Source organism: Rhamphochromis sp. 'chilingali', assembly GCF_963969265.1.
Source record: "Rhamphochromis sp. 'chilingali' genome assembly, chromosome: 6".
NCBI lineage: Eukaryota > Metazoa > Chordata > Actinopteri > Cichliformes > Cichlidae > Rhamphochromis > Rhamphochromis sp. 'chilingali'.
In genome coordinates this window covers 18,350,598-18,371,591 of record NC_137933.1, presented here as the reverse complement: position 1 = coordinate 18,371,591, position 20,994 = coordinate 18,350,598, and the positions used below count along the sequence as shown (strand labels likewise).

The 20,994-nt window shown below is 40.6% G+C and overlaps 1 protein-coding gene across 2 annotated transcripts in view; it reads right to left on the bottom strand.

The window, feature by feature from the left end:
* The window catches only part of LOC308398004 (glypican-5-like), a 166,710-nt gene that overhangs the window by 51,351 nt on the left and 94,365 nt on the right, over nucleotides 1–20,994 (bottom strand). For both annotated transcript variants that reach the window (XM_080884365.1, XM_080884366.1), the window contains exon 8: nucleotides 5,846–6,008. In XM_080884365.1, the coding sequence (XP_080740491.1) occupies nucleotides 5,846–6,008 (163 nt within the window). The remainder of the gene's footprint in view (nucleotides 1–5,845; nucleotides 6,009–20,994) is intronic.

Genomic DNA, 20,994 nt, shown 5'->3' with positions numbered 1-20,994 from the left:
ATGTAATTCTCCATCTCTCAGATCCCTCATTTAAGAGCTGGAACATATACAAGACTGTAAAGCATGATGGAAAATTGCTTTTACTAAATGTGTGCTCATCCCCTGTTGACTGCTGTTATGGCCATTATCGCTTAACATTAGATAGTGGAGGAGTTCTAGATACAACAGCTAGTGTAATTCCCAGTCATTTAACACAGGCCTGAGTGGTATGAGCTCAGATAACGCTGAACGTTATCCTGCTGAGACACTACTGGTTAATAAGAGTCACGCTAAAGGAGCCGCTTCCCTTCCTCTCGTTGTGCTTATTTGCTAGAAATCGATTTGTGTCTCTCCTGCTGCCAATGCGTTTGACAGTTGTCTTTTTGCATTCACGCTGCAAGCAATCACACTGACTCGTCTGACTGAACTAACTGCTAAGCTATTCCAGGCCAGATAGGAGGTCTCTTATTGAGTATTGGCATAGGAGCACAAAAACGCTCACAGATGTTCTCCGCTGCAGGTATTGTTTAAAGGTCATCCGATTCTAAGATTAGTTTTGAATCCCAGGAAGTCGACGAGCCCCTCGTTGCTGCTTTGCCTAGAATGGATCTGTTGTAATCAGCTAAAAGCAGCAGATAAGTTTGCAAGAAATACCTTGTTAGCTGTCCAAAGCTACAGGGGTTACATGTCAGTCTGTAGGACGCAAACTTCAGTTTAAAAGAATTTTTCTTCTAGCAACAGGGTTCAGGGTTTTCCATTATGCTGTGAAATATCCAAGCATGCCCTGCAGGGCTCTCTGTAAAAACAGCATGTATTGAAGCATGCAATACAAGGAACAATCAGTACATAGCAAAGTGATATTAGCACCAAGCTAGCATAGCTTGCAAGTCATCCCATCGCCTACAGTGTTAGCAGAAAATAGCCAGGCATACAAGATTGTAATGTCACATTTTCAGCAAAAATTAGTTTAGTTTTGTTGTAAAAGTTTCAGTTTGTGGTTCAATTCATATGTCAACATGTGCAAATTCCAGTATTCATTCGAACTACATCAATTCTTCATACAACTTTCCTGAGGGTAGCAGCATGTGAACGCAAAAGCCGAAGTAGATAAAAGCATTGCTAAAACGTTCTATCGGCAAGATCTATCCAGCAAACCAAGACTCAGAGGGAAGCAGCTTTTAGGGGGTACACATTTAGACACAAGAAGCCCTTTCCACAGATGGTGAAGGGAGAAATAACACTCATGTCTGAAACATTACTCACAGTTGTTAAAGGTAAACACTGTTGGTAAGTGTTAGGTTGGCTTATAGCTGAAATATATGTGCTTTTTGCACCAAAAGAAGAGCATTATTTACCAGTCATCACCAGTTTTCTGTGTTGCTACTTTTGTGTTTTTATTAAACTGCCCCTTCTGTAGATGGCATTGAGTGGGACATGACCAGGTGCAAACAGTTTTCACCGTGATGAGTCAGGAGCTGCCCACCTAGCGGCTACTTTAACCGTTCAGTGTCAGTCCTGTGGAGATGGAGATTATGATAAAATTATCCTTTACAATGCAGCCGCACAGAGGCAGGAGCATGACTGTAACATTGCTTGTTCTTTTGCAGTGTGTGATGAATAATAACTAAATGACTACATTTGCAAAACTGTATTTATTATATCCAAAGCCAAGCTAGGCAAAAGTTCTTATGTGAGTAACCGAGGTGTATAATGATCTCATCGGGTTCATAAAGAAAGGCTGCAGGAGGTGCCCGTTAGAGTCTCCGACTTCACCTCATTTGGAGACATTAAGGTCTGGATATCAAAGCTGGAATCAGTCTTCCTGCTGTTTTTTTGGGGAACGTAAAGGGGTTCAATTATTCTGAGATCTGAATTCGTGCAATAAAAACATAAAAAGAGTTTTACCTCGTGTCTGTGGAGCCGCATCGGTTCAGGCTGTGGCTGTGCGTGCTTTGTGCGAGTGTAAAGTACAGCTTTTTTTTAAATGAGTATTCCAATTATCAATATTATAATTGGTAGTTATGATGCTGGTTATGATGCTTGACATGCTCTGCAATCAGCTGCAATACACAACAATTTGATCTTACAATGGTTTTTAAATTGAGGTACTCACTAGCATCAAATGTTAATTTAATTTAATTAAGGACTAAAAGTCAGATGTGTGTGCACGTGTGTTTAAAACGAGCAGGTGTGAACCAACTGTAAAAGCAGGACCCGATGTGGGGAACAAAACATGAAGCACTGTGAATACATGTTCTATGTATTCAGAGTCGGTGTTAGCCAATGAGCTGTGAGAAGTCGATGCACCTCCATGTTGAACAGGGTGAAGTGAATCAATCATCTCTTTCAGCGTGTGCTTTACATAATACACCAAGATCCAGACACAGCTAACTGCTCTTTCCAAAATGGAAACCTGGAACATAATGCTTCACTTAAATATTCAAAAATCCTTCAGATTTTCGAACAATGCGCCGCTCCGCTCACACCGTCACCTCTTGTCACATACGTAACATTTTCACAAAGCAGTCATTCTGCATAATGAGGATAATCCCTTAAATCAAGCTCCTATTGTCAGTATTGAGCTGATCCCATTTGATTTCCTTATCACGCTGATCTATCGTCAGCATGTTCTGCTGATAAAAATCAAAGACACAAAGAGGTTGGATTATGAATAATGGCAGAGAAGGAAATCTAATCAAATTATAGATGGTGTTTAAGCTCTGAACTGACGCTCAAGGACTTCAATGTGACAGTTTACTCTGATAGGCTGGCGTACTCGTTATAAAAACATGTGCATTATATGCTGCATCTTTTATGGTTTGTAGAAACAGTGGGCAAAAAAGGTTAGTACACAAACCACAGCATTACACTGCTTAACAAATTTATTAGACCAACCATGGCCCGGTGTAAGGACTATACCACAGTTGCCCTAAATTAACAGTATTGGTGATTAATGTTGTTATCCATTAAATTTCCAATTTACAGTTTTACAAGCGGAACAAGTAGTAAAATACTTTTTTTTTAATTAGGATGCTAAATTACTGTTATTTACTTGCATTTATGGGCAGAAAAATTAGTTTGAGAGGTTGAATGTTAGGCTTAATCACCCTCTCAAATCCCAGAGATGTCCAGAGTGCCTCCAATTTGGGTATAAAAACAGGAATTCAGTCATTTTTAGTTTCTTACAAATATTCAGAAATCATTTATTTTTCTGATTGCTTTTTTGGCATCTCACATGCTCGCTGTGAGATTTTAACAATTTCTAAACAAGTTCACATAACTCCAAGTTCTGAGCTCCGTTTGCTGGCGAGATTTTACATGAACATTAGTTTTGATTTCACCTGGGTGCATATTTTTTGGTTGTATTTGTTTCTGATTCTGCAGTTTAATATTGTATTTTCATCTCTGCGGCTTTCTGTTTCTGAACTTTTGCACACGGACTCAAATAAAAACCGACAGCATTCATTAATAGTGTATCTAAACCACTGTGATTTAACCTCGTGGCAGCCAATTTATGAACTCTGTAGCTCCGGCATGATGTAGCAGCTTTGCAGAACTAAAAATTGTATTCCCAGCAGCAAGCAAAGCTAAATGAATTGCTCCACACATTGAGAATACTGTTAACATGCTAGCTTTCCAGCAATTGGAAATAACAACATAGCTCATTCCCATTTGTACTACAAGTTTGTCTGATAACAGTCTGTCTTAGACAAACTTCTGACTGAAGTGAGAGCTGAGCACTGTAGCACATCAGACTCAGGGACCAAAAAAAAAGTGAGAAAAAAATGTGATAATACGAACAGGCGGTCCTTAGCGATGAACCTTCAGAGGATTCTCAGCTGAATCTGCAGCTCTCTGTCTTTGCAGAAATTTGAAGTCAGCCTCTGCTGTTTGACTGCGTCTTCACCAATCTGGTTACATCTGCACTGCACTAAACAGAAGCAGCAGATATTTATACAAAGCCAAAAAGAACTGAACTTTTTTTCTTTTAAACAAGTTAAACTGTACACACATTTATTTCTGGTGTAAAGTTTGACATATTAGCACGGAAGTCTGTGGGGGTTCGGATCGCTCAAGAGGCCAGACGAGGCACGGCGCGCTTTTGGCATTTTCATATTGGTTGCCGTTGGTTACCGCAAAACTATTATAAGCTTGCGACAGCTTTATAAATTCCATCCATCCATCCATTTGCTTCCATGGACAGGTCGCCAGTCTGTCGCAGGGCTTGAAGGACGCCGAGTTCACCAAACTGCAGTCGGAGAACCGCAGACTCAACGGCGACCTCGCCGACCTGCAGAGCCAGCTCGAACAACTGGAGGCTCTACTGGCAGAAACCAAGAACCATCAAAAAATTATGAGAGACAAATCCTTTTCTCTAATCAACAGGTTCAGACCGTTTGCAGCAACATGACAGTCGTGTGTGCTGAGGGAGGAAAACTCTTTCTGCTCACTGCATTAGCAGCCCAGCTCGTCTGTAACGTGCTCATTCATGACTAATACTCTCATATCACTGGTCAAATGAGGACTTAACACATATCCATTAACCTGTGTCTCCAGTTATGTTTTATTTGTTGTCTCGATTTTAGCGGCAAACAATGGAGAATGATTCAGTGAATAGTGGGCTGCCTATTTACCAGTGACCTTTTTTCACTCCTACAAGCTGAAGAGGTGTTTTGGATTCAACCCCATGTGTTACACTTTTTTTTTCTCTTTTTTTTGTGCTTGAGATGAATCAGCATTTGGATCATTTTATAGCCTCAAAAGCTTTGGACTGGCTGTTTTTGTTGTTGATGTTGTTTTAGGAAAATTCTTGTTTTTAGCTGCTTTATCTTTGGCTTGTAATTTGTAATAACTCTAAATTTTACACAACAATAGAACCTAAAAATAAGAAAAATAAACCCCAGATCATTAAGGGGGAAAAAGAGAAGAACTAAAAACTTGAAGTCATAACTGACTGACCAGAGGTGGTGCGGTTCAGGAGGGGGAATCCACAGTGTTTGTGTTAGGGTCAGGTGGCAGGGGACAGATGCTTGACAGAGGTCAGACAGACAGGTCATAAATATGGTGGACAGGCTAATCTGGCCTATGACAAGTAAAGGGCGGATCTGCTGTAATGGGTGATAAATGTCAGAGCCTCCCTGCAGCCTCAGATGAGTGATTGTTAAGCAGCTTCTCTCAGCCCAGAGCTTCCAGCCAGACTGACAAGCAGTAGAGGAAACACTTACACGGACAGAATGGCTTGTTTGGACAACCCCCCACCCCTCCTGCTCCCTTTTCCTTATTGTCGCCATAGGCAAAACGAGAGAGGGGAGATTAATCAGGCTGTTAGCATGTTTGATGGAGAGGAGAGGAGGAATCTGTGTGCAGAGGAGAGTGTAAAAGGTTAAAAAAAAAAAGAAAAAAAGAAGAAGAAGAGGAGAGTTGTGATTCATCAGGGGTTAGTGATCCACTGAGGAGCAATCATTTTTAAAGTAACAGGCCTTGATTACAATAATGTCCCCATAGCAACTATTATCTTTAATGACTATTATTATTACTGTCATAAAGTGGAGAGTGGAGCAAGTCTTATTGAAATATGGTGTTATGCAACTGCGCTTTTGAACGGTTTCGCTCATTAAAAAAATAGCTTTCCTGTTAAAATCCTGCAACTTTAAACATGCAGACGGACAAATGGCATAAATGAATGTGTCCTTCATATAAGGTGAAAGGCATATGAAGACATATGTATGACTCCATAAAGGTGCTACATTGCACCCAATTCAGTCTGTTTGTTTTATGAAACATTTATTAGATTTATTTGTCAGGTTTATGTTGGTGCTCGTGTGATGACGGATGAGTAACAACGTTACAGAGGGGAGCGACTTACATTTGGAGACTCTGGAGACTTTCCTCTTGACCTCACCAGCGCCTGAACCGGCACAACCATCCTCATCGTCACAGTCCCCGCTGTACCGCCCCTCTGCATCGCCGCTTCCTGTTTCAATCTGATCCAGTGAGCCCAGTTTAGGGATCGACTTTCCCTGCAGCAGCTTTTTGAAAAAGAGAGAGACAAAATTAAACGTTTTTAGTAGAAAAAATATATAGAAATGAACTGGAATGCTTTCACTTTGAGCTCTAGGTATCTATGAGTATGTATTATTATGACAGTATAGACAACAGGAATGCGAAAAAATCTTGAGCTACCTTTTATTTTTTTACACATTTCTTCAAAAGAGCCAGACTTCTCTCGATTTCTTTCTTTTAAAGTTTGTCTTTAAAAATTGGCAATTCTCAGAGGAATGTTTTTTTTATTGAGCCACTTAACTGACTTATGAATCATTCACCTAACTCAAAAGATGAAGCCGGTACAATTCTAAGTTGTATCTTTAGACAAAAAGACATTTCTTCCCGTTTTTTTAGCCGAACCTACAACAAATGCCAAAGAATCATTTCCAATGTGATTCTCAGAGAGCTGTCAGCTGAAAACTTTGTAGTCTCTCCAGCGTGTCCTTAAAAAACGAGAAAAAACTGGACAAGTGGAGGACGAAAGAAGAAGTGGTAAACTAAAACTAGACTAAAAACTAGATGAGTTACCTAGAACAAAGATATTAGCTAGAACTTTTAAAAAAAAAGGATTTGATGAACTCAGAAAACTAAAATCAAAAATACAGAGAGGAAATAGTTTCAGCTTTTGTTATTTTGGTAAAATCTATTATCACAGAGGCTTGGATGCAAATGTTTGTGAGTTAACGGCCGTGTTTTTATTGTAATACCTGCACTGATTTTCTTAAATCTTGCAACTGGCATATGCCCCTAATACAAAAATAATTAAAAGCACTAAAAACTAACTCTGTAACTCACAAAAACCAAAACAAATCTTAACACAAATAATAATACCAAACTGAAATAAAATAACAGCTGATTAGAAAACACAACACTATAATAACTTTGGTGTCTGTCGCTGTGTTTAAAGTGCGGTGGAGGCAGTGTCATGGTTTTGGGCTGCACTTCACACACACAAAATCTATATCTGACAGAAATCCACTGTGAGATATAGACCCAGCATACCAATTTGACTGGGAATGGCTTCATTTTTAGTGATTCAGGACACACTGCAAGTGCTGTTATCTTAGCAAAATATGAAGAAGTGAAAGTCAGTTAAGACTTTTGCACGGTAATGTAGGTTGTTGTGAAGTAAAGAAAAGTGTCAGGGTCCTGGGACTGGGCGACCTAGGACTCCTGGGCAGTCATGGACCTGTATTATTATTATGTATTTTTGGTGTCGTTTCCCCTTCTCTGTGCGTGTACATATGTGTGTGTTTTTCTGTGCTGTGCTAGTCTGTGTCCCACTCATATGTTTAGGCGAGGTATGGGTGTGTATGTCTGCGGGTGTGCCTGGAGGATGGAGCTCGGCCACCTGCAGGCCTGAGGGGTGTGGCCCTGCGGAGGGACTGGCCACACCCGAAGTCACACACCTGCTGCTGATCAGGCCTCGTCGGGGGAGCTACTTAGGAGAGAGTTGGAGCTCCCACCGACGCGGGATCATTTCCTTGAGGCTCCACGTTAGTCGTCCTGTTGATTGAGTTAGTGTGTGTGTATGCCCGCAGTTGTATGTGTCCTGACGGCTGCGTCTATTGTTTCCCGCAGGAGGAGCGTGGAAGACACGAGAGCAGCGAGCACCGGGGGGTGCTGACACGGGAGCGGAGAGCACAGAGACACGGACTATTCACGGAGAGACACGACACGGGAGTCTGGGAAAACACGGGGATTTATTGTTACTTTGTTGCACACTGTAAATAAACGCACTGTTTATACATAGAGCACCACGCCTGGGTCCTCCTTCCCCACTCCTTCCACGGTTTGCCATGCCATACCGTGACAAAAAGATGGGAAAAAATGTGAGAAGTTGCTCATTATGTTGCCAATCAGCCTGAATCCTCCAGTTTAAAAAAAAGAAATGCATAAAGAAACAATGAATCCCCACAGCGACTGCACTGCAGCTGACTTTTGTTTGTAAATAAACACTTCTGCCCTGAATTTTTCAGCGTCCTGATTTTGAATAAGATCTCTTAAAAAGAAATACTTTTAATAATGAATAAATACATAGTAAAATGTCCTTATTTGTTTACTCAGGGATTATCACCATCAGCTATGATGTACACTTCACAGAATCCATATATGAGGTGTATGACAGTCGTCCTCCTTGGCCGCAGTGGTCTGCAGGCTAACCTTTCTGATGCATTGCTGTGCAGCAGAAACCCAACGCCAGGGGAAATGCATTCGCTAATTGGTTCATTTAAATTCATGGTGCGTCACTGGAAACAAGAACGATTGTGTGTGTGTGTGTGTGTGTGTGTGTGTGTGTGTGTGTGTGTGTGTGTGTGTGTGTGTGTGTGTGTGTGTGTGTGTGTGTGTGTGTGTGCACTGATCAAAAAGGTAGTGTCTATGCTAATTAGTTAGTGCTGTGGTTCAGGGCTGAAGAGGGAAGGAGTCAGAGTTGCTGGGAAGGCTGAGCCAGGACATGTGTGTGCTGGTCTGAAGTCTCATCTGCTGACTGGTGACAGGTTAGATTGGAAAATCTAAGCTTTCCCTCCATGTGTGTAATTAGCATGATTTTCTCTCTAATTATGTCAGAAATATGGCCAAATGTTTAATAGATTATGAAGAATAATGGGTTTCTGTGTTGCCTGAAATTAGCCTGGTCTGGAGGTTTGAATCTGAAGGAGGCAGAGCACTGCTTGAGGGCTCATTATGTGGAGTTCAAAGGCTGTCAACTCGGAGCCCATTTTTAAAGGAAACAGCATCCAGCAGTAATTAGTCTGCACATGGGAAACAATACACGACTCAAGATTTAAGATTCTATTCATCATCTGCATGGAGTTGAAAGGTTAATGTCTATATATACATAAACATGTGTGCATGTGTGTGGCTGAGAGGGAAAAGAACTGCTTTCTTATACATAATCGGAAGAATTCAAACACATGACCTTCAGTCGTCTCAGGTCATTTCTGTATTCTGCAGAAACTTTTCTGTTCACAGTTTACTCTAATTGATCGGTTTGTCAAAAACTGCAGAGGGCCTGAAACTAAAAATAAAGGCAATAAGCAACACATTTTCTGTACTGTTAGCCAAAGATAAAAACCTGTTACAAAATATACTGATCTTCCTCATGAAGTGCAAAGCTAGTGTCTGATATCTTATTTCTGTTGTTGATTAGAACACACTAGCTGGTGCACACTTCCTAATTTTATATGTACAGTGCAATTCTTAAGCCAGACCTGGTTTCTTTACATTTTACTAAGGAAATGGGAAACAGGTGCAGTGAAACATGTGGAAACTTGTATGCAAATACAGTATTTAAGACAAAAACAGTGTTTCGACAATTCTGTAGAATGCTTATCTTCAGGCATCTCGATGCCTTTCGTTCTGTTTTTTCCCCAGTTTTTACACACAGTCCCAACATGTGTCCAGTTTTTGGAAAAAGCTCACCTTGCTGGTCCATATATAACATTTTATTTTTGTCAAACTGTGTTATCATCTATGTTTTGATTGAAAAAAAATGATGCATGACAGATCTTGGCTGTACACACTCGCTGTATGAGACATGTGGCCACTATTATCAGTCTAGTTCGGGTGTAATTTGGCGTACTTCAGCCTTTTCTCTGTGTTTTCGGTCCTTTAGAAAGCCTCCCTTTCACTGAGACCATTTCTGATAAAGTTTTGATGACCAGTAGATGGATCAGCTTCAGGGCCTGCATCAGGTTTTTGCTTTATTTATTACTATTTCTTGAAGTTTTCTTTCTTTTTTAGGCCTGCTACTTATTCTTTTGTCTCCCACTTGTCCCATTTCCTGTAATTTTTCAAGGACACGCAGCACACCATGCTGAGATATGCCAAGTGTTCAGCTAATAGCTCTTTGGGAATCACCATGTTGTTACAAAACTCTTTGGGATCTTTCAAAGGTTCAACTAAAGAAACAATATCTGTATTTTTGTGAAAGAAAATGGTTTACTTTAATCGTTTCTTTGCTAAAGACACAACACTGGATCGTCCTTTGAGTCAGGTGTCTTTTGATGCTTGATTGATTCACAAGTTAGTGTTAAGAAGTGGTTTATCAAACAATAAAATTATTCTACAATATAAGGACAGCACTGGCTGCTTTTTCACTCTTTTCAATGTCCAGAGAAACCAGTCTGGCTCCTTGGGAGCAGCATATAAAGAAATGGACGGTGGCTCAAGACTTTTGCACAGCTAACACAGATAACCACAGTATTGATTTTAAGTTGATCCCATATATGCATCATCCTGGTTCTGCAAACATACATTATATCCACTAATAAAAAGAAAAGGCCCAAAAATCTCCACTCCCTGTAAGTTCTGTTTTTCAGGAAACTCACTTTTTTTGTAATGAGAGTTTATATTCATGAGCTGTGCTTTCAAGACATCAATACACTTCAAAAAGACCCAATGGCGGTATGAGCTGAGAGCCACAGCAGGATAGGAAAGTCAGAAAGTGCTGAGAGACTGACTGACCCTAAATAAACATACACTAGCCTGCAGCTATAAGCTGGTTTTGGTCTTTTCATGGGATTTGCTGCCAACAATGACTGTATATTGCCAGCTATAGCCTGCTGTAAGACAATGATAGGAAAATAATAAGACTCAGATGAAAGCTAAATATAAAAAGGTTAAGGTCAGGCAGTGATAATATGAAAGTAGCTTAATTTGCTTCGTTATTTATAGACATCTTTATTCCTGTACGACAGAGTTTCACTCTCACGTTTTATGTGCTTTTGATGTGCAAAAGCATGTGCGTTTGGTTTTTATAAGGTCACTGGCAGGTGACTCGATTCCCCAAACGGCGCTAATCAATGAATCAAGCCTTATAAGCTAATAATATTTCACAGCTAACTCATTTGTTCCTTCAGCTGAGGAAACATTCATCATGCCTGACCAAGAATGTCAATCAGCAGGCTACTTGATTCTTCTGCTTTTCCTGTGCAGGAAAATAGCTGCCCTGCGTTGTTGGATTGTATTGAACAGTGACGCTGTTCTTTCTGAAATACAATGAAGTGAGCCCAAATTGCCTAACAGTGTTATTAGCCTCTCCTCTGTGAATGACATGAGATTTTGTCCAGCACTGGCTGGGAGACAGGTGCTTTGATTCGCTCTAACCCATGGTAGCCCCCCTTGGGCAGGCCTCTGGCTGTTACTGGAGTGTGTAGAGAGTTAGAAATGACCAAATAATATCAAGGACTCTATGCACAAACAAAACTGTCTTTGTGTGAAGCAACTCTACTACTACACACGTTGTATGATTTTTTTTTTCTTTACAAAGGTATCACCAATTCATTGCCTTTTTCCCCCCTTTTCTTTGGAAACTGCACAACTATTTAGAGCCGGTAAAAATGATATAATTATTTTCTACAAATCCACACACCATTCCACTTTATTAACAAGAAGAAATTAGAAATTAGAAAAAACTATTAAAGTGTGCTACATGGAAACGTTTGGGCTTCCCAGTAGGTCACAGCTTTCACCACGGCTTGCAAACACTTTTTGTAACTAGCTAAATTACAGAATTTTTACCTGCTGCTTCCTGATATGAAATATATCCAAACTTTTGCTTATAACAGCCTGAATCATGAGGAAAACTGGACATTTATTTACATCAGATTTAGCACTGCTTTGTGAATGCATCGCTACTTACTTTAATTAACTAGAGGTGGGCGGATCAATCCGAATATCAATGGTATCGATGCCAACACTAATATCGGTATTAAATCAATACTAGCGCGATAAATCTGTGATTTAGTGATCATCAAAACATGTTCAGAATTAGAAAATTAATGGTGATTCATCTCAAACCATGAAGCACTGGTATTGGTATTGGTACAATAATGGCCCTGTATTTACTTAGTATTGGATCAATACTGAAATCTGCAGTATCTCACAGTCTAATTAACCAGTATAATTAACGACTGTCTTTAAAAATCATGTCCTTCTGAAAGTCTCACGCCTTCATTTGTAAGCCTGCATTTCTTTAAGGTAACTGGCTGATTTGAAAAACAGGTACAATGTTTGGCTTCTGTGCTATGATCCTAAGTTACACTGTACAGTAAAAGGCTATTATTTCAAAGGGAGAGAGCTGTGCCCAGAGTGGCTGCATCGAATAGGATTCTGTCACAGACAGAAGTTCGGCTAGCGATAATTTAACTGCCAAGCAAAATGGTAAAAAGAAAAAACAAGAAGAAGAAAGAGTTCCTTTTGTGGCGTTCTGAACTCGCGGAGTAAAGTAACTCTGCTCTGCTTTTTTAACTCAAAATCAGTGAAACGTTTTTCAAGATTGGCAGAAAATATCAGAGGACATGGGATGGCGAGGTGGAAAGCGAAGACTGTGATTATTGCATTCTTAATCCTGGTTTGTTTATTTGTGGGATTTTGTGTCACTCTCCATTCTGTGCTAAACCATTTGCTTTGGCGCCTTCAGACAGAAACTGGTGTTACGCAATATTCAGAGGCCAGTGCAAGCACAGTCATGCAGTGATTTAGAAATGGCTTTTTATCTTCAAGTTGCAAAACAACACCTCGGTGACACCGAGGCTCATCCACCGCTCGCTTACCAAAGCATTTTACAAACCAATCAATATTAGAAAAGCAGCAGAAAATGAAACATATTTTCACTGTTGCGGTGACCACACAGCTCCTGTTCAAAGCCCTGAGTTTTAAATTGCATTTATGAGGAGTTTTATCGTGCACGGTCTGCCTGTCTTTCTTCCTTTTGTTTTTATTACACATCCATATGTGGGGAATATAAACACAAATCGCAAAGAATTCAGAAACTCACATCACAAACAACATGCAAACAAGGTAGATTAAAATTCTGCTCTTAAAGCTCCAGTAATGATAATAAGGGTCTGTCAGTAACTCCACTAATTTGGTCAGGGCTTAAATATCAATATTGGATGGATTTTAATTAAATTTGGTAACAATATTCATTGTGCCCTGAGGTTGAATTTTAAAGAGTGGTGTGATTGCTGGACCATCCTCCAGCGTCATCACAGGGTCAAAATGTGACCTTCTCCCATACCTTACATCTCAGACCCTATGGCCATATAGTCCCTCCAGCTTCAATGCTAATCAGAGGCCTGGCACGCGACCGTACCTGCTAAACATCGGGATGTTAATATCGTCTTTGTGAGCCTTAAAGCAAAACCTAACCCAACACGCAAATGTGAGGAAATGCTTGTTAGGTTAATTGATGATTCCAAGTTGGCTGCAGGTGTAGATGCGAGAGTGTATCGGTCTTTCTCTGTGCGTGTTGATGTGCCTCTCCAGCGTGTAGCCTGCCTCTGGCCCTATGTCAGCTGGGAAAGGCTGCAAATTTTCTCACCCATTTCCCCAAAGTGATATATACACCGATGAGCCCTGTGAACTGGAAACCAATCTGAGTGCACCACCTCACAGGATGTCTCAATACCTAAAAATGCATCTGGAGGAGAAAAGAGCAAGGAGAGCAGAGGCCTGCAGGAGCTGTGATGGAGGATGGACAGTTGAATGCTTCACAAATGTAAACCGTTTATCTGAAGAAGGCATGTGACACACAGATGGGACATTCAAATAGGGGCAGGAAGACGAATTTATCAATAAATATTTCCTTTTAAGTCATTTCAGTTATTTAGGGTGATCTACTTCATGATCTTTGTGCCTTTCCACGTTTGCGTTTGTGTAATTGTTTTAAAAAATGCACGACATCTGTACATTCGTGTCACACTGAGGCACATTGTGCATTTGATTAAAAGCAGGCCTGGATCTACAAGTGTCATGAACACTGTTATGCTTATCTGACATCGGAGATAAAATACAGCAGTAGGCTGTGACAAAACAATAAACATAGGATACAGCTGCGCTACATGTCACACTGCTGTCACATTGCTGTCACATTGCTTTTGAAATGACAGCTCAGAAGCAAGGGTGCCTCATTTGTCTGTTGCTTCCACTCCTCCGCTCACATCTCTGGTGGGAAGAACTTTCCATGCGTCTTTCTCATTGAAGAAGAAGAGGCACAGAAAGAAACTGAGGGTGTACAGTCTCAAAAGATGAAGAAGGGTTGTTTAGGTGCCTCTTGTTTTTTCTTGTTCTACCAAAAAAAATGCAGCTGGAGCCTGGGGAGTTCAGGGGTGTCCCATGGTGTCTGGTACCATATTAACAGAGTATTCTTTGGGTCCTGTGGGTTGCCAGGTGGAGCCTCCATGGAAAGGATTTGCCCCAGTATATCCCACGGGTGCTTGATCAGATTGGGCTATGGAGAGCATGAAGACTGGGTCACTGCCTCGGACACACTTTGTGTCCTTTAACTGTTGAGTGGTGGTTCAGTTTCCTGCAGAAGAGATGGGAGGTGCTGCCTGCCATCGGGGGCATGGTTATTGGGCAGAGAGTGCGTGTAGTGCGTGTCAAAGTAACAGCCACATGAAACAAGATTTCCCAACTATAACAACATGATAGCAATGACTATTAATAACTTCATATCCGTGGTTTTAATAATATATTTAATAATAATGTAAATATGCAGTATTACAGGAGTTTGCCAAGGATCCAATGGCTAGACTATCTTCTGATTTCTTTAACGTGGTCTGAGCAATACTTCTGCGGGCATCCTGCAGGTCTTTCAAAGGTTTGTTTTTTGTTTTGTGTTTTGGACATTGGCTCCTTTTTTACTTAGTTTTAGTCCGGTCCTTGTACGTGACCATTATCAGAGGAACGGTTGTTTTTAAGCCACTTAACACTGAGCCATGTATCATTCAAGCATAAAGAAGGCGCAACAGATAAAACAGTATTGTGTCGACAGAGAACAGAAAACTTACCAAAGAGCCCATTTTAAATTGGATCTTTAGGCACTTTAGGCACTAGCAGCCTGCCACAAAAACACATCATTTGTTCCCCTTTCTTTAGTCGAATCTATAAAAATTCCAAGAATAACACAGCTTTACCATATCGTGATTGACAAAGAGCTGAAAACTTGGCGAGAAGTCTGTCTACAGAAGATGAAAAGCATCTGAAAGTCAAGTCGTTAAAAAAACAGAGAGAAAATCCAGCAAAGACCTGACCCAGGACCTGAGAGACACATTTGGCCCTTCAGCTGTCCATCTACTGTTCACTGAAGCCTCATCAGAAATGGCCTCAGTGAAAGGGTGCAAGTCATTCTTAAGGAAGGGAAGCAGGGAGAAAAGGCACAAGAACTCGACTGAAAACCGATGGCCACAGGTCTCCTGCAGTGAGGGTGTTCAGGCATCTGTAAAACGCAGTGGAAGCTTGGTCATGGAACAACAGGCAGCCAACATCCGAGGAAGACATTTCAATGTCCTTTCAGAAGTGTGAAGAACTGAAAACTACGTCAAGAAATTACAGGAAAGCTTGCATAAAAGAGTTCAGAATAAAGTTGGTCATAGCAATATTGATATTCAAGCTCATTACAGTTGTACAGACGCCATTTATGCCTTATATGCTGTATCTGTATACATGTAAAGTGCTGTACCTATTCCCAGTTTCATAGCAAAATCTAAAGGAAGGACGGATGGCCCAAGACTTTTGCACAGCACTGGGCACACATACATTTCACTGTGTTTAGCGTCCTCCACTCCCCGCCCTTAAAACAGTCCTGGCCGCCTGATGTATTGCATTAAGTTCCAAACTCGCCACAGTGCACATCACAAACTTTGTCATAATGCCAGCTGCTTCCTCCACCAGCTCAGAAAATCACAACAAAGACTCGAAGTCGTAAGGTGACTTAAACGAGTTGGCATGGGAACCGAGCTTTTGGTACTCTGACTGGCTACATCGCACTATATATATTGGCAGTTTCAACTGGACAGGACTGAAAACTGCTGCTAAAGAGAGTAAAGCCTGCCTCAAAAAAAATCATAAAAAAATCTGGCACACACTTACTTATGATGGGCTTATGATATCTTCATCACCTGCTGCATAAGGAAAGCCCAGAGCATCATCAAGGACACCAGTCAACCAGCCCACACACTTTTCTCACTCCTGCCATCTGGAAAACGCTACCGAAGCATTAAATCAAGCAGCAGCTATTTCAAAGACAGTTTCTCCCCACAGGTAGTGAGAATAATGAATACTTCCCACAAACAACCCCCCCCCCCCCCCCCAAAAAAAAGCTACAAAAAAAAGAAAAAAAAGCACACATACATAAACTAAAACAGTACCTAAAGCATGCAGCTCAGAGTTTCATTTGCATTTTCTGAAGTATCACTCAGTTATACTATCTGGCACAAAGTGAGGTTTTATTAAGATGGGTATTGTTTGGCATCTGCTTTTGGAGTAAATGTGACTGAAGCAATTGAAACAAATAAAACATAAGAACTAATTAAACTCTGACTGTAGTTTCATTTGTTTGACCCGCGGCGTCTTTAAACAGCGAAACCATGGTTTCAGCGAGCATTATGCAGACAGCAGAAAATGTCACCGCGATGCTGTCAATTTTCACTCAGCTGTCAACTCCAATTTGTGACCTCGCACCATTAAGGCACGCACTTCAGCTGCATCTACAGTAATGGAAAGAGGTGACTGCCATGTAACAGCATCTTGTAAATGTTAGGGCATTATCATTATATTTATCCTGCCTACACAACCACTCAGTCTGCATTTCACAGACCAAAGTACATACACTCCCCAAAAACACTGCCAAAGAATTCAAAGTTTCAGGTAAACTGTCACAGACAACTAAAAGCATTTCATTTCCAGATCGCCTCTCGTGTACAGGGTACATTTCCTAAAGAGGTGCAGGGTGTCATATGGCAACATGAATCACACCTTCAGACATCCAAGCAATGAATCAAGCCCTGTGCAGATTTTTAAGCTCATTAGTATTCCCTTTGAACATGTTCTGCTATCTGTAAATAGAGGGTGGGGGAAGAGATCTTACAATGATCATTTTTGCCAGTCGGAGCAGGGGGGAGAAAAAAAAGTGTCAGTGTGCGAGTCGGCTCCCGAGATGCTCGCTGTCATCGCCCATCTTCCTCTCGTCAGCAGCGGCGCTGACAGTGTGTTTATGCAGAGCAAGTGCATCAGCGACAAAGAGGCAGCGGGTCAGCAATTGAGTGGTCAGAGCAGATATTGGACTACAAAGTGAATATTATCATTCAAGTTAAGCTCTCCTATGAGTCAACTTAAATAAAAAAAAAGACACTGCTGCCAAACTGAGAATGCATTATTTATTTATTTATTAAGTTGCTTTATTTAGCCACTTTGTTAGGTACACCTGATAACCACTTTTAAACACAAATATCTAATCAGCCAATCACATGACAGCGATTCACTTCATGTAGGCATGATCAAGATGACCCTCTAAAGTACATTTAGGAATATGTAACAAAGGGGATTTAAGCGATTTGGAATGTGACATGGCTCTTGGTGCCAAGCAGGAGTATTTCAGAAACTGCTACAGTTCATGGGCTCAGACATCAGAGAAGAATGGCCAGACATTCAGAGAGGCAACAATATCCCAAATAACCGCTCATTACAACCAAGGTATATACAGAAAATAATTTCTGGGAGCACAACATGTCGAAACTTGAAGCAGATTGGCTACAGCAGCAGAAGATGACACTGGCTACCACTCCTGTCAGGTAAGAACAGGAAACTGAGGCTTCAGTTTACACATGCTCACCAAAATTGGACGACAGAAGATTGGGAAAATGTTGCTTGGACTGACGAGTCTTGATTCCTGCTGCAACATTCAGATGGTAGGATAGGAATTTGCCAGAAAACAAAATGAAAGCATTGATCTATCCTACTGCGATGATGTGCAGGTCACTTTCTCGCCACACTTTAGGCCCTCTGAGGAATGTTGTCAACACCTTGCTGCACGGTGAAGGATTAAATATGAACAAGGTGTACCTAATAAATTGTCCAGTTACTTGTTAGCTGTTCTAAACGTTCACATCTGTTACAGAAAACAGTTCAGCTTTAATTAAAAGCTAAGCATAAGCACTGTTACTGTAGCTGACAGCATTAGGTCACTATATTTGAAATGAACACTGTATTTGCAGAACGTGCTCCTCCACAAACCAAATCAACTACACACAAACGCAATTGAGAGGCGGCTCTTAAAATTTAGTATGAACGTGAATTAAAATTAAAAAATGTGAATTATTCATGTGTGATTTTGGACTTTGCTGTGCTGCAGAACTTGAATTTCACAACCTATGTCCAAGTGCACGAAGAGGATTATGCTGCTGTTGCTTAAACTATAATCACATACATTCACTTAAGATAAACTTATCTGCGTGTAGGCAGCTTAGCCGGATTTGTCTTTGAATGTTTTAAACACCTTGTGTGGGTAAAAAAAAAAATCATTATCCTGCAGGTTCTGGGATTTTTCTCTAATTAAGACACACTTGCACAGTAACGACATTTATGACTTTACACACTCCTTCGTAAGCTGCAACAGGAATTAAGTGGATGTGTTGTGTTAAAAATAAATCATCTTGAGACTTGAGGATAATGGTAATAAATAAGATTGGGTTTAATCCCAAACCGGACTTTCAGATGCTGCATTTTGGTATACGCGTTCAGGAGCACAACAAATAAAATGTGAATATATTCGTAGCGTTAATCCTCCTCTCCTAAGAGGAGAGACGATATGAATAATTCAGAAGTAAAACTGCTGGTCAACCACCACATCAATGGCTGGTAAATAATTCAGCCGGCAGAGTGGGTGAGGAGCTGCTTGCCCCTGATTTTGATTGAGAGACACTGGGACAGAGCCTACTTATAGATTCTTGATGGGTTTTACCACATCAAGAGGAGAGGACAGGCAAGGAAGGAGAGGAGCCCACAAATAATTCATAGGAAAGAGCTGCTGATGAGCAAGATGATGAAATCTAGAGTTTGTACACTCAGATTGTATAATAAATTTGTCAATAGATGCATTGCCGTTTTGTGTTTTCTGCGGTCTCGGGTGCAGAATAGTAATGATATATTTCCATTTGGTCCCAGGGAAACTTGGGGAAGCTTCTGTGCTCTGGTTAGTCAAGGTCAGGGGCAGATGAATGAAAACATTTCTGATATGTAGATGGAAAACATGAAAATCAACATTTGCATGGCTATCACTCTTATCCTCATACAAATGCCCAACAGCAGCGTCTTTAAAGATAATAGAATGCCACCTTTTGCCTTTCAGTGTACACTTCCTTCTTTCTCTAGAAAAGAGATTCTGGGATTTACCTGCACACGTGCATACTTTAAGACAAGTTTCATCATATTAAGTTAACCCCCGCTATAATGATTTGCATAATGCTGTTTTATGTAGTGGATATGCAGATGTGCACACAGCCACTCGTTTGTACACTGCAATAAATAATTGATGTTTCTGCTGGTCACAGACTCATCCCTCAACACACAAACACACACAGAAATTCAGGATCAGAATTTAAAAGTGACTGAATTTGAAATATGAACCCAAATATCCTTCCCAGGACCAAGTCTCCTTTTTAAAAAGCCACACTGGCTGTGAATCGCAGCCACTTCTTAGCACTCCTTGGTGTGTAAAACCATGCTGCATGCTCATAACATGAAATGGTAGAGAAATAAAGTCTGACAGTTTAAAATGAACGCCTGATGGCAATTCAGGTCATACACTCTCGCTGACACTTGTGCCGCACTTCAGCAGCTAATGACATGCCAATCAGAACTATTTGCAAATCAGACCCATTTGCAAATCAAGTCCCAGCCAGATGATAATAACTAGACTGAAGGATTGTGAATGCACAAGCTGCTAGATGAATCGTGCCAGATGTATAATTTAAAGTTTTTAGATACAAGATCATTTGTAAAGTTTTACCTTCCTCCATTGCCGACTACTACGAAAACACACAGTTTCCATATTTCTCCTTTCTCAGAAGTAAAAGCACAAGCCCTTAAGATGCCATTTTGCTCTCTTACAAATTTACTGCTTCAGAAAGTCCGAGCTCAACATTTTAAGTGTGATTGTCCGAACATTTGTACCAACCAGCCTCCCTAACAAGAGAGTTTCCATGAAAACATAAAAGACAGCTCATTTCCGCAAGTTCTCATCCTGAAAGCGGAGACACAGTAGGGGAAATTTATGGCAAAAATTCAATAATGTGCTTTACAACACCCAAAGTGGGAAACATGTGGCCCTGATGCAAGCGCAGAGGTGATGTTTAACTGTATAATGGATGGTTTTGTATTAATGATATAGGTACTATAAGGGAATAAAGGTAAGGTTTCTTTCCAAGTACTCTGGTGAGATGACATGCACATCGAATCAAGCCATAAATAAAGCTTTGCAAATGCACAGTAGAAGGATAACATGTAAGAATAAAAAAGGCTTTTTAAGGAAAAGTCTCCAAAATATTTTTTTCCCTTGAGACTGAACTTGTAATTCTATACAAGCAGATTTTACAGCCCGGTCAACACTGAAACTCCAGTAATGCTTCACTCCCTCATTCATTTAGGGGCCTGGTCTCGTTAGCCTGAAGTAACTGCCCAGAGGCAGTTCCAAGATAGGTGTTGAGTGGCAAGGCTTACTTCCAGAAGGACTTTGATAAAACTAAAAAGCAAAGTTGACTGAAGTGGTTGTGCCATAGATTGACTAACTGAGTATTTTCTTTCCTTTTTTAAAAAGCACTGCAACACCCACACTGCTGAACATGAAGGAAAACATGTCTCTCAGTTAAATATCTGAAAAAGCATGCTTGACAACAGGTTTTTAATTCTGCTGATTACTGGAATTATTGTGTAAAAAATATCAATTAGCTTGGCTGGTAGAATAAATTACAGGCTGTGGCGGGTGCTGCAGGCAGAATGCACTCTGATTGATTAGTTATTAACTGATTTTGCTAGCTAAATGCTTTATGTATCTGATTGACCACTTACATCCATTTTACCTTGTATGTGCATCTCCACTGACGTTCTCCTCTCAAATTGACTGCTAACCAATCTGCCCCTTTTTTGCATCACACTGGTTTGTACTGATGGATTCTCTGCTGCACT